Raw genomic sequence first — 23,774 nt, forward strand, 5'->3', positions numbered from 1 at the left:
GAGACACAAGATGGCGGCCGCTCCAGACTGTTTGGAATGTTGACAGACACCCGAGAGCCAATCAGCTTTCCGCTCGTGTACTCGCGTAGCGCGCTGGTACGCGCCCCGGTGCACGTACCGGGGCGCGCCTATAGATATATATATATTTTTTGAACCTAAATTACTCAAAATCCACTGGAGCACATATCTTGAGACATAGCAAAGGCACATCGGTCTACCAGTCCCTACAATTTTGCCAAATTTGGTGGAAATACATTCAGCCGTTCGGGCTAAAAGTGAGTCCAACCGCCCTATGGAAATTAACATGGGGAAAACACGTTTTGGGACCCCCCTTTTATCTCGGCCCCCGCTTAACGAATCTCCCCCAAACTTTCAGGGAAGGAGCAGAGCGGAGCGGGCCATCTTCTTTGAGAAATTCGTGAAGATTCGTCCACCGGCGCCAAACTTATTCCCAATAGAATGTTGCGGATTTCCTATGGAAAGTAGATCCTAACTATAACTACCTACTGGCGACCGATATATTTTGATATATATATATATATATATATATATATATATATATTTTTTTTTTATGATGTAATATGTGCCATCATCAGCAGTGGATTGCGGGCGCGCGAGTTAGTTAGTACAACTGACTATAACGCGGGAATTTCAATGGTTTTGTACGAGTGAAATGTCCAACTAACTATAACACCCCTAAAACCTATGTTTTTTTCTGTGAATTTCGAAGGTTTTTTAAATGCTAATTCCTAACTAGAACATGTCTGAAACCTATGGTTTTTTAAGTGAATTTCAAAGGTTTTGTAAATGACCATTTTTAAATGTATTTATTCTTATATTTTTTTTTATACTGATTTACTACTTTTTGTAAACTATTTACTTTTAGATATTTTATTTTTTTAATTACATTATACATTACATTACAAAAAATACTTTCACAGAATGAATTACTTTAATTTAAATACTTTGCAAATAGGCAATTGAGTTTTAAGTACAGTAGTTACAGTTGTTACAATGGACAACACAATGCAACAATGAGCCGAATGGAAATTTCTAGTTAAATGCAATTAGTTACTTTATGGATTACCTTTCTAGCCACAGGACTGGATCCTAGATTCAGTCCTGGGACATCTCCTGTAAACAGTTGAGTAAAAGCGTTTTGGTTACAGCAGTTAGTGATCTATAAGGAATATTATTGTATTTTAAAAGTTGACACTTAGAAACTTTTTCACATAGAATCACCAATGTTATCCTATGGGAGGAAATTCCCTTAGTGTTATTGTTACTTTTTCTTACTCAGTGGTAGACCCTTGATCCAGCCCTGGCGCATCTCCTGTAAACAGTTGAAAGAATGCGTTTAAGCCATACAGGTGATTTTTAATGAATATTTGTAGTTTGTGAAAATAGACACTTAGAAACTTTTCTGGTGAAAACCAGACAATTGATTCCTATGGAAAATAAATGGTGTTCTGTCTGTATTTATCTGTAAAAACGGAAAACAGGGAGCCTTAATCTAGATATATATATATATAGATATAAACACAAACTCACATACAGATACATATATATATGTATGTATGTATATATATATATATAATTTATTTATTTTCACTAAAAAAATATAGGTAAAGGGACGGTTATAGTTAGGTAAAAATATCAGTTAAAACACATTGTTTTAAACCAACAAAACTGATATTTACCAGTTAAAGTCATCTTGTCTAATTATAACTCTTGCCCCTGGCATGAACAGTACGGATTAGTTACTTACCTGTAATCCTAGTTCTCTTCCAGGGGTATCCTCATCAAAGTCATAAGCATTAGAATATTCCCGCCCATGTGCGGGACCCCGGAAACACTATATTATATGTGCCCCACACATATATACTCATATATATATATATATATATATATATATATATATATATATATATATATATATATATATATATATATATATATACATGCAATAGCAGCCAAAATAAAAACAGAGCTGAAATATGCCGTGTAGAATTTCCACCATACATGTATAATAAGCATTAGAAACATGAGAAACAACAACAAAGTTTGTTTAGAAACTGTTTTAATGCTCAGAAAGCAGTAGAAATTCTCATAACTCACTGGAAGCATAGAAAGCTCCCAGGCTGCATTGCAAACACCCAGTCTAAAAAGACTGAAAAGCTAACCTGTAGGTGCATAGCAATAAACTGACAACGTGCCTTTAAGGCACCCATGACCCCCAGGATCCCATCATGCCTCAGGGGTGACAGTTAGGTCAGTTGTTCTTTTCGGAGACTGAAAACAAACCCAGTAACAAATAGGTTAACAATATCTCCTTATTAAAGAATGTCCTTTGCCCGGGGAGGCGGGAGGGTTGCTTATGACTTTGATGAGGATACCCCTGGAAGAGAACTAGGATTACAGGTAAGTAACTAATCCTTCTCTTCCAGGGGATCCTCATCAATAGTCATAAGCATTAGAATAGAATAGCGAGCCTCACCTCATCTCCCTGCGGGCAAAGGAGAAACAATACAGTAATACCCATACTAAGCCTAGTAACAACTAAGCTCGTACAGGCCGCAGGCTACCCAAATAGATTCCTCAAAGAGGCTTGTCCTACTTGAGTATCGGCCCTGGAATCAGATTCTAGGCAGTAATGCCTTGTAAAGGTATGAACTGATTTCCATGTCGCAGCCTTGCATATTTCTGACATTGGAATGTCGTGCAAGAAAGCTACTGTGGCCGCTTTCCCTCTAGTAGAATGCGCTTTGGGTGCCACCAACAAAGGCTTGCCTGCAAGCTGGTAGGCCAATTTAATGCAAGAGACAATCCATCTAGAGATGGACCTCTTGGCCGCCGGAAAGCCTGTTCTCATCGAACCATAGTTCACGAACAGCTGATCCGACTTCCTGATTCCCTTGTTTTTTTCCAAATAGAACTTGAGCACTCTCTTTAAATCTAATGAGTGCAACGACCGCTCTGCTGGGGGTCACTGGATTTCGGAAAAAAGAAGGGAGGGAAATGGACTGATTTATATGAAAATCAGAAACCACCTCAGGTAAGAAGGAAGGGTGAGCCCTCAGGACAACCCTATTGTGATGGAAGACAGTATATGGTTCCTTCGTACAGAGCTTGTATCTCGCTGACTCTGCGCGCTGATGTGATTGCCACTAAAAAGGCTGCTTTCCAAGATAGATGTTGTAAAGAAGCCTTGTGGATAGGTTCGAAAGGAGGTGACATTAACCTGGACAGAACCAGGTTCAATTCCCAAGGAGGAGAAGGATTTCGCACTGGGGGATAGACTTTCTTCAACCCCTGGAGGAAGTCCTTAACCACCGGAACCTGAAAGAAAGAAATCTGATGAGGCGATTTCCTGTACGCCACTATGGCTGACAGATGCACCCTAATGGAAGCATATTTCAATCCAGAAGTTGCCAAGGAAAGGAGGTATGGTAGGATTACCTCCTCCTGCCCTTTAGTAGGATCCAGCTGATGATCCCTACAACACAAGTAAAACCTCTTCCACTTGAACGCATAAGACGCTCTCGTGGAAGGCCTCTTAGCCTCCTTTAAAATGTTCATGCATTCGGGAGGCAAGTTTAGATGTCCATATTGCAGGACCTCAGGTGCCATGCTGTTAGGTTTAGCGATGGGAGGTTGGGATGTAGTATCCTCCCGTTCATCTTGCTCAACAGGTCCGGCCTGCAAGGAAGTCGTCTGTGTGGACACACAGAGTAATGTAGAAGGTCCGGGTACCACCACTGCCGTGGCCAATCCGGAGCTATTAAGATCATCTCCATGTCTGACCTGAGGAGCTTGGACACTACCTTCGGAATCAGAGCCAGGGGAGGAAACGCGTAAGCGAATGTTCCTGACCAATCCATCAGAGGGGCATTCCCCTGCGTCCCTGGTCGGTAGAATGTGGACGCGAAGGCGTGGCATTTGGCGTTTTCATCGTCTGCAAACAAGTCTATGGCTGGACGACCCCAGCAATGAAAAAGCTCTTCTACCACCTCGTCGTTTAGCACCCAGTCTGGCTGATCTTCGAAGTGCCTGCTGAGTGCGTCTGCTTTTAGGTTCAACTCGCCTGGAAGGTGCACCCCCACTACTGTCAGGCCTCGAGAGAGAAGCCAGATTGTTTGAGCTTCTCGGGAGAGTGGGCGAGATCGTGTGCCTCCTTGCTTGTTCAGATAGAACATGGTGGTCGTGTTGTCCGTCTGAACTAGGACTGAGTTGGACTCGATCGCTGGAAAGAAAGCTTTGAGAGCTAGAAAAACTGCTCTGAGTTCCAGCATGTTGATGTGGTATGTCTGCTCCTGCGCAGACCACTGACCTTGTATTTGAAGTGGACCCATGTGCGCACCCCAGCCTTGTAGAGAGGCATCCGTCACTATCGACTGGGATGGAAGAGGTTGGTGGAAAGGTACTCCGACCCGCACATTCTTTCTCTGAGTCCACCATTTGATGGCATCCTTCGTCGCCTGGGAAAGAGCGATACGATCTTCCCAATGCCCTGTCGCTTGGTCCCACTGGTCCTCTAGAGCTTGTTGCAGAGGACACATTCGCAGCCTGGCGTGTGGAATGAGAAAAATGCAGGACGCCATGGAACCCAGCAGGGATGCTACCTGTCGGGCTGTTGGAAAGCGAGACTCTAGCAGAATCATGCATTTCTGCCTCATGGAAAAAAGTCTCTCCTCCGAAGGAAACGCTTTTCCCAATTTTGTGTCCAGAACGGAGCCTAGGTAGTGGATGGACTGTGTTGGCCGCTGGACTGACTTCTCCAAGTTGACATGGAGACCGAGTCTGTGCAACAGATGTAGGCAAAGTTGTAGATCTTGCGTTACCTGAACGGGAGACGAGCCCTTTAGGAGCCAGTCGTCCAGGTATGGGTAGATGAAGAGACCCTTTCTGTGAAGAAAAGCCGCCACCACTGCCATGCATTTGGTAAAGACTTGTGGTGCGGACTTGAGACCGAAGGGTAGCACCTTGTACTGGTAGTGTTTGCTTCCCACTACAAACCTCAAGTACTTGCGATGCTGTAGAGCAATCGGAATGTGAAAGTATGCATCTTGCAGATCCACCAAACACATCCAATCTCCGGTTTGAAGATGTGGGCATATTTGGTGAAGAGCTAACATGCGGAACATTTCTCTGACGATAACTTTGTTCAAGAGACGCAGATCGAGTATTGGTCTGAACTTGTCCTCCTGATCTTTTTTGGGGACAAGAAAGTACCTGGAGTAGACTCCCTTTCCTTTTTGAGAGGGGGGAACCTCCTCTATAGCTCTTTTTTGTAGTAGAACTTTCACCTCTCTTCGGAGCGAGTTTAGCTGATGAGGGCAAGAGCTCTTTGGAGGAATGGTCTTCGGAAGCGCACAGAAACGAAGCTTGTATCCATTGCGCAGTATATTCAGCACCCACTGATCCTTTGTGATGCTGACCCATTCTGCCAGGTGTTGTGAAGCACTTCCTCCCACTGGAGTGGGCAACGGCGCCAGAGGAAGCCACTGCTCAGGCCTTTCCTCCTCTCGTGGTGTTAGAGGATTGTTGGTGACCTCCTCTACCTCTGTTGGCTTTGCCTCGAAACTGGGTTTTTCCCTGGTTCTTATTCTGGGACCACTGAGGGGTTTGAACCCTCTGTTGAGCCCCTCTCCCCCTGTTGGTCTTAAAGCGGCGTTTGAACTCTTTTTTCTTTTCCAAACCCACCGCTTTTACTGTGTCCAGTTCAGTCTTCATACGGGTCATCTCTTCGTCAGCATGTTCCCCGAAGAGAGAGGAACCTGAAAAGGGAAGATTGAGGATGCGATGCTGCGCATCCGGCTTCAGCCCTGTAAGGCGCAACCAAGCCGACCTCCTGGCACCAACCCCATGTGAGTAGGAATGTGCCGCTAGCACTGCACCATCCGCAGCTGTGCTTATTAACTGGTTCGCCACCAGACATCCTTCTGTCATAGTCTCTTCATAGTCCTTCTGGTCTTCCTTAAGCAGTTTGGACTTGAACCTTTCCATGGAGTCCCATAAGGCTCTGTCGTATCTGCCCAGCAGCGAAGCCGCACTGGAGACCTTCAGCGTGGAGGCAGCAGAATTGCAAACCTTGCGACCCCAGGAGTCTTGAGATTTGCTGTCCTTGTCTGGTGGGACTGAAGAGGTAGCGGCCACTGCATGTGTCTTTCTTGCCGCTGCCACTATTACAGAGTCTGCTGGAGGGTCAGATTTTACAAAAACTGGGCCCGAAGAAGCAGGTTTGTATTTTTTCTGTATGCGGGCTGGAACCGCTCTGATAGCCGCTGGGGTTAGGAAAACGTCCTTGACAGGGTCCATAATCCCCGGGACTAAAGGCAGCAGTGGTCGAGAGACGGATTTTTTGTGCAAAGTTTCAAAAATTACTGTCGTAGTAACTTGTGGGACAGACATTTCAATGCTCAGCTTCTGAGCCCCTCTCTGTAGGACATCCAGATAAGTGCCGATGTCATCCACTGGAGAGGATCTAGAGATAGGACTATCCGTCAGAGTAGGTGAGTAATCTCTTTTGGAAGACCTGGTCGAAGAGGTAGATGAAGTAGACGGAGTCCTTCGACGTTTATGGTGAGCACTGTGCCTCCTCTCACGCGATCTTCTTGGATGCTCTTCCCTTCTAGGAGAGCGAGATCTGACCCGATCTTCCCTTCTGGGCGAGGGAGGCTTGACCAGACTGTCTTTTCTGGGAGATCGGGGTCTAACCGGAGGTTCCCTTCTGGGAGATTTGGCTGGTGTTCTCACAGGTGATTTGCGCCTGGGAGGACTACACTTGTCCATCTCCTCCACCAGACTCTGAAGAGGAGAACCGTGTTGAGAGCTGGCATACTCATGCATGCGTTTGGCAGCCCCTGAATTTCGCCAATGGCCCAATGATCTGTACCATCTAGGTGACAGTCTGATCTCCGCAGCCGAAGGATCTGGCTGACGCACAGGAGACTTGCGGACAGGGCTTCTGGTTCTCGAGGATGCTGTTGAGGAACCAGAAGACTGTGAAGTGGAATGACGAGAAGCTGACTCCGTAACCATGATAACAGAGTTTCTTTTTGATTGTCTCGACGTCGAGTGTTCTTTTCTCGACGCCGAACGCCTCTGGGGAGTAGGCGGGTTGAACAATCTCGACTTCGAATGCTTCGACGGCGACCGATGCGAGGATCTATGGTCTGTCGAAGTCAACCGGTGATGACCCACCGTCGACGGAGACCTCTGGCTCGACGTCGAACGGTGATGACCAGCCGTCGACGGAGTCCTCTGCCTCGACGTCGACCGGTAATGACCCGCCGTCGACGGAGTCCTCTGTCTCGACGTCGATGACCAGCCGTCGACGGAGCCCTCTGTCTCGACGTCGAGTGTCCGTGCGACGACAGCGGAGGGGTATTGGACACCCTCGACGCTGAGAGTCGACGAGACGTTGACGGAGACTGCGTCCTCGACGCCGATCGACGTTTCCCTGTCGACGGCGGAGGGGTCTTGGTCCTCGACGCCGAACGTCGTTTCTTAGACGACGGCGGAGGGGGTCACACTTCTCGACGCCGGACGTCGCTTGGATGACGACGGCGGAGGAGTGACCTCCCTCGACGCCGATCATCGCCCGGTTGACGACGGCGGAGGGGCCTTTGATCTCGACGCCGACCGTCGCCCGGTTGACGGCGGCGGAGTCACATTTCTCAACGCCGATCATCGCCCGGTTGACGGCGGCGGAGGGGATTTCGACGACGGGACTGGATCCTTCGATGTCGTCGACGTACCTGGTCTTCTCTTCAACGGCGAGCCCGCCGTCGACGGTAGATTGGACGAGAGCTGATCCACCGGTGGTTCTTTTCTCAGCGCCGAGCCCGACGCTGATGTTGAAGGGTGTGAAGACTTCTTTTTTGAAGATGTTTGAGCCTTCTTGGAGCCCTTCTTCACCGGAGATCTTCCTCTGGATGACCTGTGAGCCAGGCCATAAATGCGAATCCTCTCCCTGTCCTTAAGAGTTCTTCCTAACAGGTGTTCACAGTGAGGACAGGTGTCTGGATCATGATCTTCAGGCAGACACAAGATACAGACGTCGTGATTGTCCGATTTTGCCTTCTTGTTGCCACAAAAAGGACATTTGTCAAAGAGTGAAGGCATTCTCTGAAGAAAATGTTCACAAAACTGACTAAAAAAGCCAGTATCTTACTTGACTTGATGTTAAATGTCGAAGTAAGTGTAAAAAAAGACAAAAGTGAAGTATTTTTCTGTCAGAAAAACTGAAAATTAGTGGAGCTGTGTAACCAGGATCCTTCCTGAAGGAGCCGGAAAGAACAACTGACCTAACTGTCACCCCTGAGGCATGATGGGATACTGGGGGTCATGGGTGCATTAAAGGCACGGTGTCAGTTTATTGCTATGCAGCTACAGGTTAGCTTTTCAGTCTTTTTAGACTGGGTGTTTGCAATGCAGCCTGGGAGCTTTCTATGCTTCCAGTGAGTTATGAGAATTTCTACTGCTTTCTGAGCATTAAAACAGTTTCTAAACAAACTTTGTTGTTGTTTCTCATGTTTCTAATGCTTATTATACATGTATGGTGGAAATTCTACACAGCATATTTCAGCTCTGTTTTTATTTTTGCGGCTATTGCATGTTTTTATATATATATATATATATGTATTATATATATAGGAGTATATATGTGTGGGGCACATATAATATAGTGTTTCCGGGGTCCCGCACATGGGCGGGAATATTCTAATGCTTATGACTATTGATGAGGATCCCCTGGAAGAGAATGTCATCAATGATCTCATTTCAGATGTTACGGTGATGCTAAGAATGATGTCATAAAACATGTCATGATGGTGTAACATGGTAGGTTATCTGCAGTGCACAGCGAGGGGTCAAAACACTAATATATAACAAGCATTGGCATAGCAAATAGGTCTCGCTTTTGAGACCTTATGAGTATTTAGTTAAGCAGCACAATATCCTTGGTGCAACAATATCAACTGTTACATGGCTAAACACTTATAAGATCCCAAAGGCGAGACCTATTGGCTATGCCAATGCTTATTTTCTCTTCCCTTGATGTCAATGGAGTCCTATTCATTACTTTGAGGGCATTGTGCCCTGCAGAGAATTTGATGATTTTTTGCCAGCAAGTTAATCTAAATGTAGAAAATGTGATGCCTTACGATGCGGTTCCTACAAAACCTGCTGGGTTTGTTTTTGTTTAGCAATGCAGGTCTCGAAATAAAAAGTCAAAACATAAAATAGAGTAAGCTAAGTTCACAGAATTCCTTTATCCTTTCTAAAGAGGTGATTGGCATAATTTGATCTTTAGATTAAAAGTCACGTTTCATAAAAGTAACGTATCATTAAAAGCCACGTCAGTAAGCACTTACAATTGGCAGAGAAGAATTCTCAAAATACAATGAAAATCTCAACAAGGATAAAATAAAGGATAGCTAAAAATGATCTAAAATGTCACATCTGAACATAAAGCAATACAACAGTAGATTGGTATGGAGGATCAAATGTCACAAAATCATCTGATTTTAGCTGGGCCAATCACCCCAAGAAGCATTGGCAAAGCCGATAGGACTAGCTTTTGTTAGCAGTGTTGAGTAATGATTTGGGGACTATGTATGTTGTGCCCACATCGGTCTTAGAAAGAAAACCCCATGATGAAGAAACACCTTGAACTACAACAATACAGAAGAAGGTGGGAGTAGGGAGCTTTTCCTGAACAGGTCTGCAGGGGCAGAGTCAAGCTGTGGCATCAAAGTAGAGTGTCAAGAAAATAAGTCAGATGGTAAGGTTTGCGCCTTCAGTGGTGAACTTAAAATGCAGCATAGGCCAAATATAGCATGGTAGACACTGACAAAGAGCCAGTATTATCTTTGTGCAAGTACATCTCTACTCTGTGAACCAAAAAAGCTCGAAATCCAACATGTTGGTAAGACACGAATATAAATGGCATACAAGGCCAATTAGTGAATATCACTGTCATTAAAACAGTCTTGTACATTCTGCCAGGAAAGTAGATTAAAAAAAATAAAGTCATAAAATGTAATGTGTCACTAATGTAGATACACAAAAGATGACAAGCTGCTTCTAGTTTAATAAAATGTCTATTTGAATCCCATCCTCAAATCCTAATATAAACACCAGGGACAATTAACTATCTACGAAATCACATGGCTGTGATGAATAGCCGACTAAAGCAATGTCAAATCACGGTCAACACATGGAAACCAACAGCACAAAGGGCTCAATCTAAGTTCACTTCTCTGCCTGTAATTATATTGTTCTTTTTTGAACAACTGATATCCTGAGGTAGGGCACCAATAAAGGTTTGCAGCTGAGCCCATAAAATGGGAAATCAGAAATTGCACAGAGGATCATTCAACAGATGATCGCAGAATCGATGTACATGGTTTTTTATGAGAGGCATTTAATAAGAGTGAAAATCTAGATGTAAGGAGTAGAACAGTGCTTTTACAGAAAACAATTCGGTGTCAGCTCTTCGCACACGTGGTATTGTAGGTACAATACGAGGGTGTGTCATGTGGTTAAGACTTGATAACAGATTTCAGGATGTAATAGGGCATGGGACAAACACAGGACACTTTTTCATTCTATTTTACTTATCACAGTTGACCATTTTTTAAATACGTGTTTACAATGTGAGGCATGGTGAATAAAATGAATTTACCACAATCTCAAGATTTGTAGATGGTACAATAAAATAAACTATAGCAGTGAACCTGGGAAATCAATGCTCCACCTCTCGATAAACTATGAAAAGCTGCAGGAAATCAATCTAAACGGTCATAGCAAGAGAAGCACCTGCATCGAGTCATTTTTGAGACACACCCTCAAAGAAATAAATGTTGGATTTTCCCTTTAATTTAAGAGCCTGATTACGAATTGGACAGACTGTATATACTCCTGAGATTAACTAAATCAAGCCTGCACTGGGCCACTATTGTATACTGGAGCTCAAACATGCAGGCACGACTGAGTGTATTTGGGCCATCAACTTCTCAAATCCAGATCTAACAAAGCAGAAATAGGACACACTCCATAAAACGATGTTGTAAGGGTCATGAAGGTGGATTGCAGCTGGGGAAAAACCTCCTCCTACCCACACTGGCTAATAGGGAAGGAGGTCAAATGAGGATGTTATCAGGGTGCGCATATATGTAAATATCAATCATCGGGTCCATGTTTTGCTATTTGCTGTTCTTGGGCTGGCGCCAGGGTTTTAAAAGGAGAATAGCAGCGCTCAAAAACATTTTGGTGTTGCAAAACGGACCAATTGTTTCGCTTTGTAATCAACACCATCAATAGACATGTTAGCCCAAACAACCTCGCAGGAGCTGAAGGCTTCCCGCCGAGGAGCGTGAACTGCAACTCAACCGCAGACAGGCGAAGTCTCAGATGTCCTCCATTAGGGTCTCGCGCTCCAGAAGCACTTACATTTTTGAAGTGCATACCTCCGTTTTGTAGTGGAGCCAGCCTGACCCGAGCGCTCAAGGCCTGCATTCACTTCACTCTTTACAGGGCTTGTTAACTTCAAACTTTTGCTGATCAAACAACAACAAACATCCGAGCCAAGTAAGCAGGTCACTTAAAAGTTTTACGGGAATCATGCTCCAGGCCTCAGACAAGCCCTCGCGTACCCAAACAGATTAATATCCACTCCCTTCGGATTAAGGGAACCAATAGGTCACTGTCATCGTTGTGACCCTAGACCAAGTCAAGTGGTCCCGCTCTACTCTTCGCCAGTTATTAAGGGGCTGAGAGGTGACCCCTCCGTGCGCACTTGGGATTTAAAAGCAAGCAGCGGCCCGCTAAAGAAATACTCCAAGTAACCCATGCAAAAATAATCAGAGCACTCAACGGTATGGCGTATGAGCAACACCAACTGGGGAAACTTTGTGACTGCATAACACTGTCACCCACAGAAAGAACATACACATTAGATCCACTTTGTTTAGCCAACACATCCTCGGGGTGTAACCCCCATAAAACAATTGCAACGCTAAAGTGCAGACGGAAATGTGAAATTTAGTAATAAAAAATAAAATGGTTTTTTGGTGGAACATTACTTTCTAACCGTCTGGAACTGAAAGCAAACGTCATTTTAGTATAGAGTGAAAGATCGTACTAAGTCAATTTGTAAATCGTCTCATTTACAGCAGACACTGAACCCTAAGAGCTGAGAGACGAGGGGGAAACAGCCTTTTTGGCCAGGATCACACTATGTGGTTAAGTGAAAAAGTGAACAATGCAAACTCCGGTCACCTGGTTGTACTGCTGGCAAATTCTCCATTAGACCCCCAACTAGTGATAATTTATTTAGGATATTTATTCAGAACAGCGCACACCAAAAAGGTGCCATTCTGTAACAGTGCAACAAATAATGGAGAAGCATTGGCGGTTCAGCCGTGAAAGTGATCGCGATCAAGCGCGGCGGCCGCAAGAAGCTATCTGTGGTGGGAGAGGGGGAGAAGAGGGAGTTGTGTGCGGGAGGAAAGACAGATTGCGGCCTCGCGCGCAAGCGTGCACGCAAGCCTGAGGCCAGGAAAAGCTTGTGGGTAGCACTTTGAAAACCCCCTTACTAAATGTCGAGCTAAGGCGCATGTGCTGCTCTAGGCTCGACCTAAAAAGCAGGGGGCTATTGCTTTATCAAGTGAAAGCAGTTCAATATATATAGGGCAGACCTATTGGCTTTACCAAAAAGTCACAACTAACTATAACCAAATCTATATTTTATAAATTCAAACATTGCAATGTTTAGTAATAGTGATTGTTGCAACATGTTTTAAATGAAGAATTTTTAAATATAAACATTAAAAATGTCTAGAGTCTTTTTGAAAGATTTTCAGGCCATAAAGTATAGCCATAGAACCAACCTGCACTCCAACTAAAGAGCCTACAGCTCCAGCTTAGAGTGCTTTAAAAAATACGGTAAGCTCTACAGAGTTCATGAATTCATGAATTTGTAATGTTGCTATGGAGCTGTTGCTCTCCCAGCAGGCCTCCAGAACATTAAAACAAATGTTGGTGGTGCTCGTTCCCATTTTGGGGGCACCACCAGAATCTAAAAAGTACACAAACATGAGCTCACAGGGCAATATTACTCCTTACTGGAGCAGTGAATAATACATGAACAGCTCCTGCTTCTCCAAGTCCCCTGTGGCTCCTGCTGGCTCTCCTGCCTCCCATACTGGGTGCCCTAAGGAGCCGGCAATTTTATTTGTAAAGTGGGTGCCCCGGTGCTCCAGTACTCAAGTCTGATGGAAACAGAGCAATCTGAACAAGCTTGAGGTACAGGTGTTAAGATGAGAAACGTCAGAGCTGTCACACCGGCATGCCGCAAAGTCTACCTTGCCTAGACACCAAAGGGCAACAACATTTCCTATGAAAAGAATTGGGTCTGTGCACTCAACCACTAGCCCTGAATTATATCTCTCCTAGCTTCACAACCGCTCCAGCAGTCACTACTAATTTTGGGGTAAATGGTGTTTGGTCTAGGATCTAGCTTTTCCCAATCCATTCTCCTATTTATTAAAGCATTGCGTCTGAACATCTGCCCCTACAATATTCATGGCTTTGTACAGTCTGGACACTACCTTTTGGTTGGGCGGCTCATGAACATCTTCTCAAAGTGGTTGAGCGTTCAAGAGTCAATCGGTCTAATGTAATATTAAGCAAAGCAAGCACATAATTGCGCATAACAGAACATTCCACCTGAAAATGTTACCACTGGTAATAATTACTTCCAAATATAATGTAACTGGGAAGTCTGCTCCCAGCATTATCAAGCCATGCATCTTCCAAAAGAAGTTTTGCTCAACTCATGCAGGGCATACATTAGGGTAATACAGGACCAATGTATGAGAATGAGTTGGCACCAAGCCTTTTCCTGTAGCAGCTATATCACAATACTTCACTGAAAACATGATGGAGTGCAGTAATAAGGAGAACATGGCTCTGTGCCTTGGAGGAAGCCAGGGAAAAAGATCACAAAAACAGAAGATACAAATTGCTTCATGGTGGTCCATTGCTTATTTAGTATGGGATCAGACTATTTCAACACAGCCTCTAATTGAGTGGCTAAAGTTTATCTATTCAGGTCAGCAAAGACATCTTCCTAAAAATTGTCAAATGTTTAGCTGTCAATACATAGTTGCTTGTGTGTACAAGAGATTGCAAAAGACTTCAAACTATCAAGGCAGCTATTTGGGGGAAGACCACGCTAAAGTATTGGCCTTGAACATTGAGACGTGGCATTCAGACTAACCATGTATTTACACTCACATTGACTCTCAATCCCCCACCCGGACCCATAACGTGAAGTCAGTTGTCACTTCACGTAAGCCCTGGTTTTTCCATGTTTTTAATCTGCCATTTTAAATCTAAAGCGCGTTTATATCACATCACCTAGAGTTTGTTGCATGACTCAAAATGCATAAGCCGCACTCAATATGTAATGCGCCAGAGGTTACTGGTTGCTACCTGTAACAACGACCTCTCCAGAGGCAAGTGTACACGGAGTGGCAGTACGTCTGAAACGAGTGCCTGACTTAGAGGTACACGTGTTATTACCTTCAAACACTTATTGGTAATTCACAGCACAAGGTCACTAAATACATTAGACCTCTTGATTGGCTGGCAAGAAATACCAATGAATTCACTGAATTGTTGTGTGTGTTTTTATGTGTTTTTTTTCTTACAGAGTCCTTTGGCTTTTAGGAACTCCAGAAGGCCCCCGTGGTAAAACCGTGAGTTTTACAATTCATATTCCTCCACAGGTTAGGGTGCGCCATAGAGAGCGCACACCGCCGTGGAGGCTTGGTCCTGATGAATGCTTAGCAAATCACACATTACAAGCAGAAACATGTCGGCTACCAACCACAGTTAGACCAATACGGATGCACCTGGTCAATCTAACCAGACAGCCAGCGTCCGTCTCACCTGTTTTTAATGATATCTGTTATTTTGCACCATTAAAATTACTTTGGGATTAAACCAGGCATCTTTTAACCTGCACTATCTTCACTGCTGCACTGACACTATCTCACCAATACCCGCTCCGCTGTAATTCAGACGTCGTAGCAAACCAGGGAGGCACTCGGCCTCTCTGGTGGGAACCCAATGCTGAAGCATGTCACCAACTAGGTTGGTGAGTGAGAGTTCTTTTAAATAAGAGGTATTCCTCATGCTGTTTTTCCCTCTCTACTCACTCTTTTGTTGTTACTGAACTATAATACACCCAATCCACATACTGGCAAATCAGCCCAGCAGTTCAGCTGCTATTAAGCATCCCAGTTCAGCTGTGCAAACTATTGGTAAATGGATTTTCAAACAAAGACATAGCTCCGATCAGTAAGCTCCATTTTCAACTGCACCAGTGCAGTTCGACAATGGATTTTGTTTTGGTGTCCTCTGTCTATACCAGTGCTGATATTCCACAGGGATCAGACCACTAGGTATGTGTTGCAAAGGTTTCATCTTTGCCCAGGGATTGGCCTACGATCTCCACCACGTTTTCAGTGGTATAAGACTTGTATGCCCGTAAGCCAGAAAGAAAATCCTGCTTTTTGATTAAGTTCTTCATATTCCAGCATGTAGTAAGCTATGTCTCGAGAACACCATCGGCTTGTAAACCTCGGAATTCCATTTTGGTTTTTTTAATCTCGCCCTCTTCAAGAGATTTGATTTTTAATTTTGCGCCCTTGTATGATTGTAAGATATGAAACCTTTCTTCTGCTAGTAGAGTTGTTAGTGCCATTCATTTCCAACCTCTAGGTTCCAGCCTTCCCTAAGATTTCTGCACAAAGGTCTTTAACATATGCTTCCTGGTTGCTTCTCATGCTGAAGGTATTTCCTCTGACATGATTCTTGAAATCCTTGTGCTTGTCACATAGGAAATTCTGTGGCATTTCCATATGGTGGAGCTCGGACCACATATATTTTTCTTCATTGGCACATTTTGCTGTTGCAGTCTGTAAGTCAGCAGGTGTAGTCCTCAACTATTGTGAAATATGTTGTAATGTTCACTATTAACTTGGAGAGGTCCTTCCTGATGGCACACTCTTCTTACTTGATTTCTTTCAAAACAAGATAGATGTTACTTTTCAAAATACATTCCAGATGGTAAGAAGATAAAAGCTAATTTTGTGCAGATGCTGCCACCTGTATCATCTTCTCATTTTGAATGCTGTAGATGATGAGAATGTAATTAGCAGTACCTCTTTCAAGGACAATAGATGCTGCTCCTTTGGCTTAGACAGCATGATCCTCAGATGATCCACATAGTGCTGAGTTACAATAAACAGGCAGCCCATTGATACAGCAGTCTGCAGTCATACAGGAGCAAGCAACCCCTAGAAGTAAAACGGGTAGCTGTCAGCACTCCCAAAAGCAGGGCTGAGGGATAAAGCAAAGCATATGTGTAACAAAAGGCGGGCAACAGAGGGGATGTCAAGGTCAGGAGACTGAATGAAACCTCAATAGTCGCATAGAGGAACAAACCTCCATCAGTAGATGACGCAGAGTGCAGTAGGCATTAACAGATATGAAGAAACAATAAGGGAAGTTGATGCAATGGTGACATAAAACTGGAGGATTATCAAGCGTGCACAGCGTAATCTCATTGTACGAGCAGAATCAGGTACTGAGGTCATGAAGCAAAGCTTTTGAAAACAGGCAGGCAACAGAGACCTACTGTGTCACGGTGTAGTGTCCAGAGTAAAGCGCCACAGGTCTCAAGAAGCTCTAAGGGTCAGGACACATGCATAACGATCCCCTCAAAAAGTAGTTCTCAAAGTTCAGACAACGTTACACAGCAGGGACTACATCAGCACCAGCCCAAAGAGCTCCAAGGAAAATTAAACTTGAGGGGTTGCCTCGAGATACTAAATGCGCTGGCTCAGCAGGAAGCAGTTACACAGTGTGACTTGTAGAATGGAGGTGCAACCAGAGGACCTCGGAGCACACAGTGATGTCCTGGGAAGGGAGATATGAGGGAAGGAAAAAGATGTGGAGATCCCAGAGCAGTGCACCTGCTCTTATATTTACAGTCTTCAAGCCTCCACTTCTGCATTGCTCACATGTAGAGCTACATTGCTTCACACTAGTGGAGCGAGAAAAATAAGCGTTGAGTCAAAAGTACTAGTACAAAATGTCCACCTAAATTATGACGCGTGCAGTCCATAAACTGGGTGTTTCAGTTCCTGCTACAACCACTCTTTTGAGTCTAGGTAAGGAGAGGATAATAACAAGTTTCTATTCTCTGGCTCAGAATTGAGGAGCTTAGAAGAGCCAAGTCTTTCTAGCTTAGTGCATTTGCACATCCTGTATATACTTATCTACTTACATTTTTGTTGAAAACCACTGTTACAATGTTATAAGTATAAAAGCGGGAAACATCCGTTACCCCCAGGCAGAACCACGACCTGCCTGTACTCCGCAGTCACTACCCAGTCAGCGACATTACCACGTGTTCCTTTACCACGTGTTCCTTTACCATGCAAGTCATTAAAACGATTTGCTTTAGGGGGCGCATTGTTGGACTGGTGTTGGATTTTAAGTTCAACACCTTTCCTACTGATACAATGACTGGAGTAGGCATAGTAATTTATACTATTCAAAAGTCCAGTGCCCCTAACCCCCATAGGCAAGTCGTTATAACAACTTGGTTGGTATAGTAATGCATGGTAACATCTCAGTCAGGGTACTGATTGCGGAGTAAAGGCATGCGTGGAAAATGCATGCAGGGTTCTGTCATACATTCTATAAAAGCTGTTGCTTGGTTTGCTCTCCCAGCTTTCCATAAAAAGTACATGCATTGTTAACATCCCTTAGATGATTTGTCTGGATGACTTAAAGTCCCCCTAATACCGTCCAACTGCTTATTAATGCCTATATCACCTGAATCCGGATGCAAGATGGTATTGCGTCTGGTGCTTAAATGGGCAGCTACTGCCCTGTACTGAGTATCTGACCTTTAATTTGAAAGGGAGAGTACCTGAACTTCTCAGCACTGATACAACAGATTTAACGGGAAAATACCATCACTTTTCAGACGGAAATAGGTACTCTAAATAGAGAATAACAGCACTTCTATATTTACAGTTAAAGCACTGATTGCGTCTATGTGTAGTAAATACCCAACATGGAATCATTAGCTGTTGACCTGGCTTTTCACTACCTCAGCTTGAGTTCTGCTGGATGTATTTATTCTCAACAGGCAAATGTTAACTTTTCAATTTTCACTGCTCTATTTCTGTTCAATTGGTTGCATTTATTCAGCTTGAATCCTTGAAAGACCCACACTACTTTCCATGCTCAGAGCTTAGATGACCTATTGGGCCTTGTTGGCATGCTACAAGCCATCAAGAAAAGGTGCCATCTAGAATTTCGATACATGCTGCAAACAGTTTCCTGAACTATTTCCAATATTATAAAAAAGATCAATCTTAGTAAGAAGGGTACATAAATATTTTCAAAATGTAACCTTTATTTCTTCTCTCATCTTCAGTGACTTTGTAAGTTCTCTTTACATAGTCTTCCTTCAGCTCAATCTGGTACCTGAAAATAAAATATAAAATTACACACAAAGGCACAACAAATTCACAATTTAAAAAATTTAAGTTTCAAACATGTCGTTGGTCCATTGATACAACACATAAAAGACTTGCAAATGCAGTTCTAATCCACTTTTGCTAGTTTCATCTCATAAGCTACTTGCATGTAGTTTAAAAACAAAGGTACTAAGCCACTACCATAAAACACTTGTAAAGATAGGGAGAACACTATATAAAGAGCACAATAAAGATACCATTCCTAAGCATTTCATATAAACACATTGACATTCCATTTTGTTTTCCTTTTGAAAAGACAAAGTACAATACTTTACTTCAAGACTTCATTCTTAAGCTTTTGGTCAAACGTGTCTTCTATGTTTTTCACTGTAAGTTCTCTACGCCGAAGAGCATCCTCAGTACTTCTTTTTCTTTCTTCATGCAGTTTTTCAGTGCTGAAAAAAAAGAAGAATGTTGAAGTTACTAATCCTTATGAGAACATGCTAAGAATTGTACTAATTTTATCTTTTACAAAATGTTATCATCTGGAGAATACGACCTCTAGTAGGTACATTATCCAAGCCCCATCAAATGTACTCACTGAACTAACAGTAAAAAAATAATTTATAAAGGGTTTCCCTATTACTCTAAGCATACAATCTCACTGCAGACAAATAATTTAATGACACAGCTTATGGGCTGCTATTATGAATTTAGTCTTTATTTACTTATGATAACAGCAAATGTATATGTATATATATATATATATATATATATATATATATATATATATATATATATATATATATATATATATATATATATACATATATATATATACACACACACACACACACACACACACACATATATATTAACACACATATAAATATGTATATATGTGTGAGCTGTGCAAGCAAAACGCGTAAAGCAGTAACCGACAAATAAAGCGATTTTTTCACAGAAGACACAGCATCGTCATCCTTGTGTTGCAAGTGATTTTGATTTTGAAAAGTTGCTAAATCTGTCACCGCTCGTAACGAAGCGAAAAGCGCATTCCAGGCCGAGGAATCCAAACAAGGATCCCACAGCCCGGACGCGAGAATTTCTTGGGATCGTAGCCAGATTCATCGAGGAGGATCTCAGAGTTCTGGAAGCAACATAGTGGGCAATCCTTCTGCAAAGGTACCTGGCACCCTTTCCATGAAAGGCTTTACAGAAAAGCACCATGGCCTTAAATCTGATTCTATTCTTTACCGGGAGCCAATGGAGGGCTCTGAGGTGGGTGGACATATGAGTTCTAGCTTTAAGCCTGAAAATGGCTATGGCGGCAGCATTTTGTGCCACCTGCAGACGCTTGAGAATAGTCTGGGAGGCCAAAATCGAGTATATTCAGATAGTCCAATCTTGAAGTAATCAGTGCCTGGACCACAGATCTCCTGCAGGCTAAAGTCAAGAGTGGAAGGAACTTCCTCAGCATCCTGAGGAGACCAAAGCACGTTCCCACCACAGATTGGACTTGGGCCTTCATAGATAAGCGTTCATCTATCAAGACGCCCAGATTCTTTACCTTTTGTTGTGCAGCGAGAGGTGGCGACATATCTTCTGGCCACCAGAGTCTCCAATCATCTGGCGGTTGAGTGCCGAAAAAGATGATTTCTGACTTTTCCGGATTGCATTTAAGCTGGTTTGATCTTAGCCATGCAAACACTTCTTTTTGAGAGACAGATTTTGATCTTGGTTTCCTCGAAACTCCTCCCTTTGTCACAGGTGAAAAGGAGCTGAGTATCATCAGCGTATTAAATCATTTTAGTTCCGTATGTCTCCGCCGGGACAGCTAAAGGGGGCATATAATGATTGAATAATGTGAGGTTCAGAATGGAGCCCTGAGGGACTCCCACGTCCATTCTCGGGATTCCAGCTGCAAAAGGAGGTATCCAAACCTCCTGATGCCGGTCTTCCAAATAGGAGGTTAGCCACTTTAAAACAGAGCCTTCGATACGGAGCGCCTGGATCGTGTCCAAGAGCTTCTCATGAGCCACGGTATCGAAGGCCCCTGGTAGGTCTAAGAGGATCAAAATGGCTTTCCCTCCCCCATCCAGGCTCTCCGTAATGTGTTCGGAAACCTCTAATAAGGCAGACTCGGTACTATGTTTGGCTCTAAACCCAGACTGACTAATGTGGAGAAGGCTGTTGGTTTCCACATAGTCAGTAACCACTGACTTAACATATTTCTCCAACACCTTAGAGAAGGCCGGGAGAAAGGAGATGGGCCAATAACTTTCTGGAATTTTCGGGTCAGCTGACAGCTTTTTAAGCAGCAACATCATTTTTGCCTGCTTCGATCTAGATGGCATGTATCCAAAACTCTAATGAAGTGTTGCAAATGTTATTTATCACCAGATTAATTGACTGTGCTATAGAAACTAGCTCTTTTGCCGGACAAGGGTTGGAGGGAGAACCCAACTTCAGGCTTTTGATGCTAGCTAGGGAGGCTTCCAATGACAGCGGCGGAGATTGCCTCAGCGAATGGGCGACTCTTAGCACAGGTGCAAAGAAGGACCTGATAATATGTCGCCGTCCGAGGGCGAGTTCGCTCTCAGAGTATCTTGGATCGTTCTAATTTTTTCATGGAGGAAGGTTGCTAATACTAAGGGTCAATTGGCAGTCGCCGGAGGCCTTCATCTCGAAGGCTGGGTTAGTGAAGGCTTTTACACAACTTTAAAAAGCTCTTTACTTTTAAATTTGGACGATTCTATTTTGTTAGTGAAGTAGTTCTTTTTAGCCTCATATACTTTATTATAATGACCTTTAAGTGATTGTTTATATTCACTTTTAGCACCCAAATCATAGTTTTTTCGCGTTTTCCTTTCCAACCTTTTACAGATGATTTTGCTATCTTTGAGCAGTTGATTGTACCAGGGTGCTGAGAGTTTGGTTGTCTTAGATGAAAGCGACTGCAAGGGGACTAATTGATGGACATTCTGGAGCAACCAAGAGTCAAGCAACAAAGCATCGCTTTCAGCGTTTCCGAGAAGATGGGGAGTAGAAGATTCGAGCATTTCACCTAAGGCCACCGGAATGATCCGTTGGAAGGCTCTGAGTTTAGTACCGTTCTTCAAAGCTATCGCCGGATGACCCGTTACCAACTGGGGTATCCTGAACTTAATAAGAAAATGGTCGAACCATAACCATGGGAAGGGGAGCCTCTACCTCCAGAGTTATATTCGTGAAGATCTGATCGAGGGTATGACCTTTATTATGTGTAGGATGCAGGACTACCGGAGCCAAATCCAGGGCAAATAAAGATACAATGAGTTTCGTGGCTTCCGAGTCAGTAGGAATATCCATATGAAGTTTGAAATTCCCCAGAATCATGTAATGGTTAAAAAGGAGGGCCAGAGGGGCCATCATCTCGCTAATCAAATTCAGAATTGATTTACCCGGGCCAGGAGGCCTGTTAATCAGAGCGCCAGCTAACAATTGTTGTGCTGATAAGGTGCATTGGAAGCCAAGGCATGCGGCGCCCTCCAAATCACCAAGTGTGATGTGAATACATACAAATTTATCTTTATAGAAAATCGCTATTCCCCCTCCTTTGCCAACCTGGCAATCTAATCTCAAGATCTTGTAATCGGGAGCAATTGCTGTTGCTAAGGTAGGGTTGGAATCTTGCAAGTGCCAAGTCTCCGTAAGGAACAACAAGTCAGGCGAAGATTCTTGTAGCAGATCGAAAATCTGGAGTTCGGGTTTCTGTAGGGATCGTGTATTCAGTAAAAAGGCTTTAAATCCTACCCCCAGGCCTACCTTATTGTTATCTACAGCATTGCAGTTAGTCTACATGAGAGAAAAGGTATCACGCACAGGCCGCCAATTACAGTGCGCATAGGTGAGGGTGAAATCTCCCCTAAGATCCATGCCATTTCATTTGCATTTAGGCATCTCATCCAGAAAGAGTAGAGTCCGCCTATCGTACTGATAACGTTGAGCTGGATTTTTAATGGAACGGGCAGAATGCCGTGCGCCTGCGGGACGCTGACGAGCGCTAACGGGCTTGCCTTCAGCGCGCCAGCGCCGCGCAGTGCTCCTGCTTATATGCATGAAAGTGAACTAGAGCGCGTCAGTAAGGAAGTGATGTCGCTCGGCATGCCTGATGTACGGAGAGTGCAGAGGAACAAACCGTAACTACCAGTTACCTCTCTCCGGTAATTTTAACACATTCAAATTCAATAGAACAGTCACAAATGTTATCCCACAGAGACAGTTAAAAAAGTTAAAAGAAAGCGTAGGAGCAAGTTGTTTAAAAACACATTTACGTGAAATGTCAAAGCATATGGGACTAATACCAAGTTCGGGCCTACATGTTTGCATGTGGGATTTGTGTGGTGTGAACCTAGCCAAAAGACTGCAGAACACTGTACAGGGTCAAAGGCAAGGATACAGTTAACAAGTGATTGGAGAGGTAGCTGTTTTGTGGACTGTTACTACATCTAAATGTAGCATTCTTTAAAGAGGGTTGCCTTCAAATCTTTTATGAATTGGAGCTCAGTTGTGGCATTCCTAGGGAGATACAGGGATGCTGTTTCAGATCCTTGGACCATAAATGGAAAATGTCTATTGTCTGACCATTTTTTTCCTGCACTTCTTTGTCTCTAGTATAATGGGTCCAGGCCCTGCGCCAGAGATAGTGAGCTTGTCATCAAGACAGGGGGGAGGGTGTGTGTGTGGGGGGGGGTATGGAAGGGGAGTGGCTGCAAGTTGTGATAAATTGTAAAAGATGCATCTGGTTTTGAAGATGATGCATGCCGGCATATAGGACCCAGTGGTGTTTCATCAGGATGGGGGTGATGCGATTGTTTTTCTTCAGGTCGTGATGAGACATGCTGCAAGATGTAGGGTGCTCTTCAGGAGGGCCAATGTGGAGCCTGGGATGCCATGGGGTATGGAATTCACACCATCCGGATGGAAGAGTATGATGCTTGAAGAGCATTTCTGGAAGGAACTGTTTCACTTCCTTTAGTAAAAGGAGTTGGTACTAGGTTGTCTGTGTTTTCTTGGAAGTATGTTCCATGAAGGTGAGGTTGTTGTCGAAGGGGAATCCAAGTGACTTTGCTCTGATGGAATGTTGGGGTTTAATCCATCAAGATTCATGTCATTGAGCCAGGTATGTACTATTTTTTGCTTGCCATTCTGGGCAAATAA

At 43.7% G+C, this 23,774-nt stretch overlaps 1 protein-coding gene across 2 annotated transcripts in view; it reads right to left on the bottom strand.

Annotated features, from left to right (window-relative positions):
* OFD1 (OFD1 centriole and centriolar satellite protein) overlaps positions 1-23,774 on the bottom strand; it is a 635,354-nt gene that overhangs the window by 398,619 nt on the left and 212,961 nt on the right. For both annotated transcript variants that reach the window (XM_078657861.1, XM_078657862.1), the window contains exons 10-11: positions 18,908-19,027; positions 18,506-18,579 (exon numbers count right to left, since the gene is read on the bottom strand). In XM_078657861.1, coding sequence (XP_078513987.1) covers positions 18,506-18,579; positions 18,908-19,027 — 194 coding nt within the window. The remainder of the gene's footprint in view (positions 1-18,505; positions 18,580-18,907; positions 19,028-23,774) is intronic.

The sequence above is a fragment of the Lissotriton helveticus genome, chromosome 8, assembly GCF_964261635.1.
Source record: "Lissotriton helveticus chromosome 8, aLisHel1.1, whole genome shotgun sequence".
NCBI lineage: Eukaryota > Metazoa > Chordata > Amphibia > Caudata > Salamandridae > Lissotriton > Lissotriton helveticus.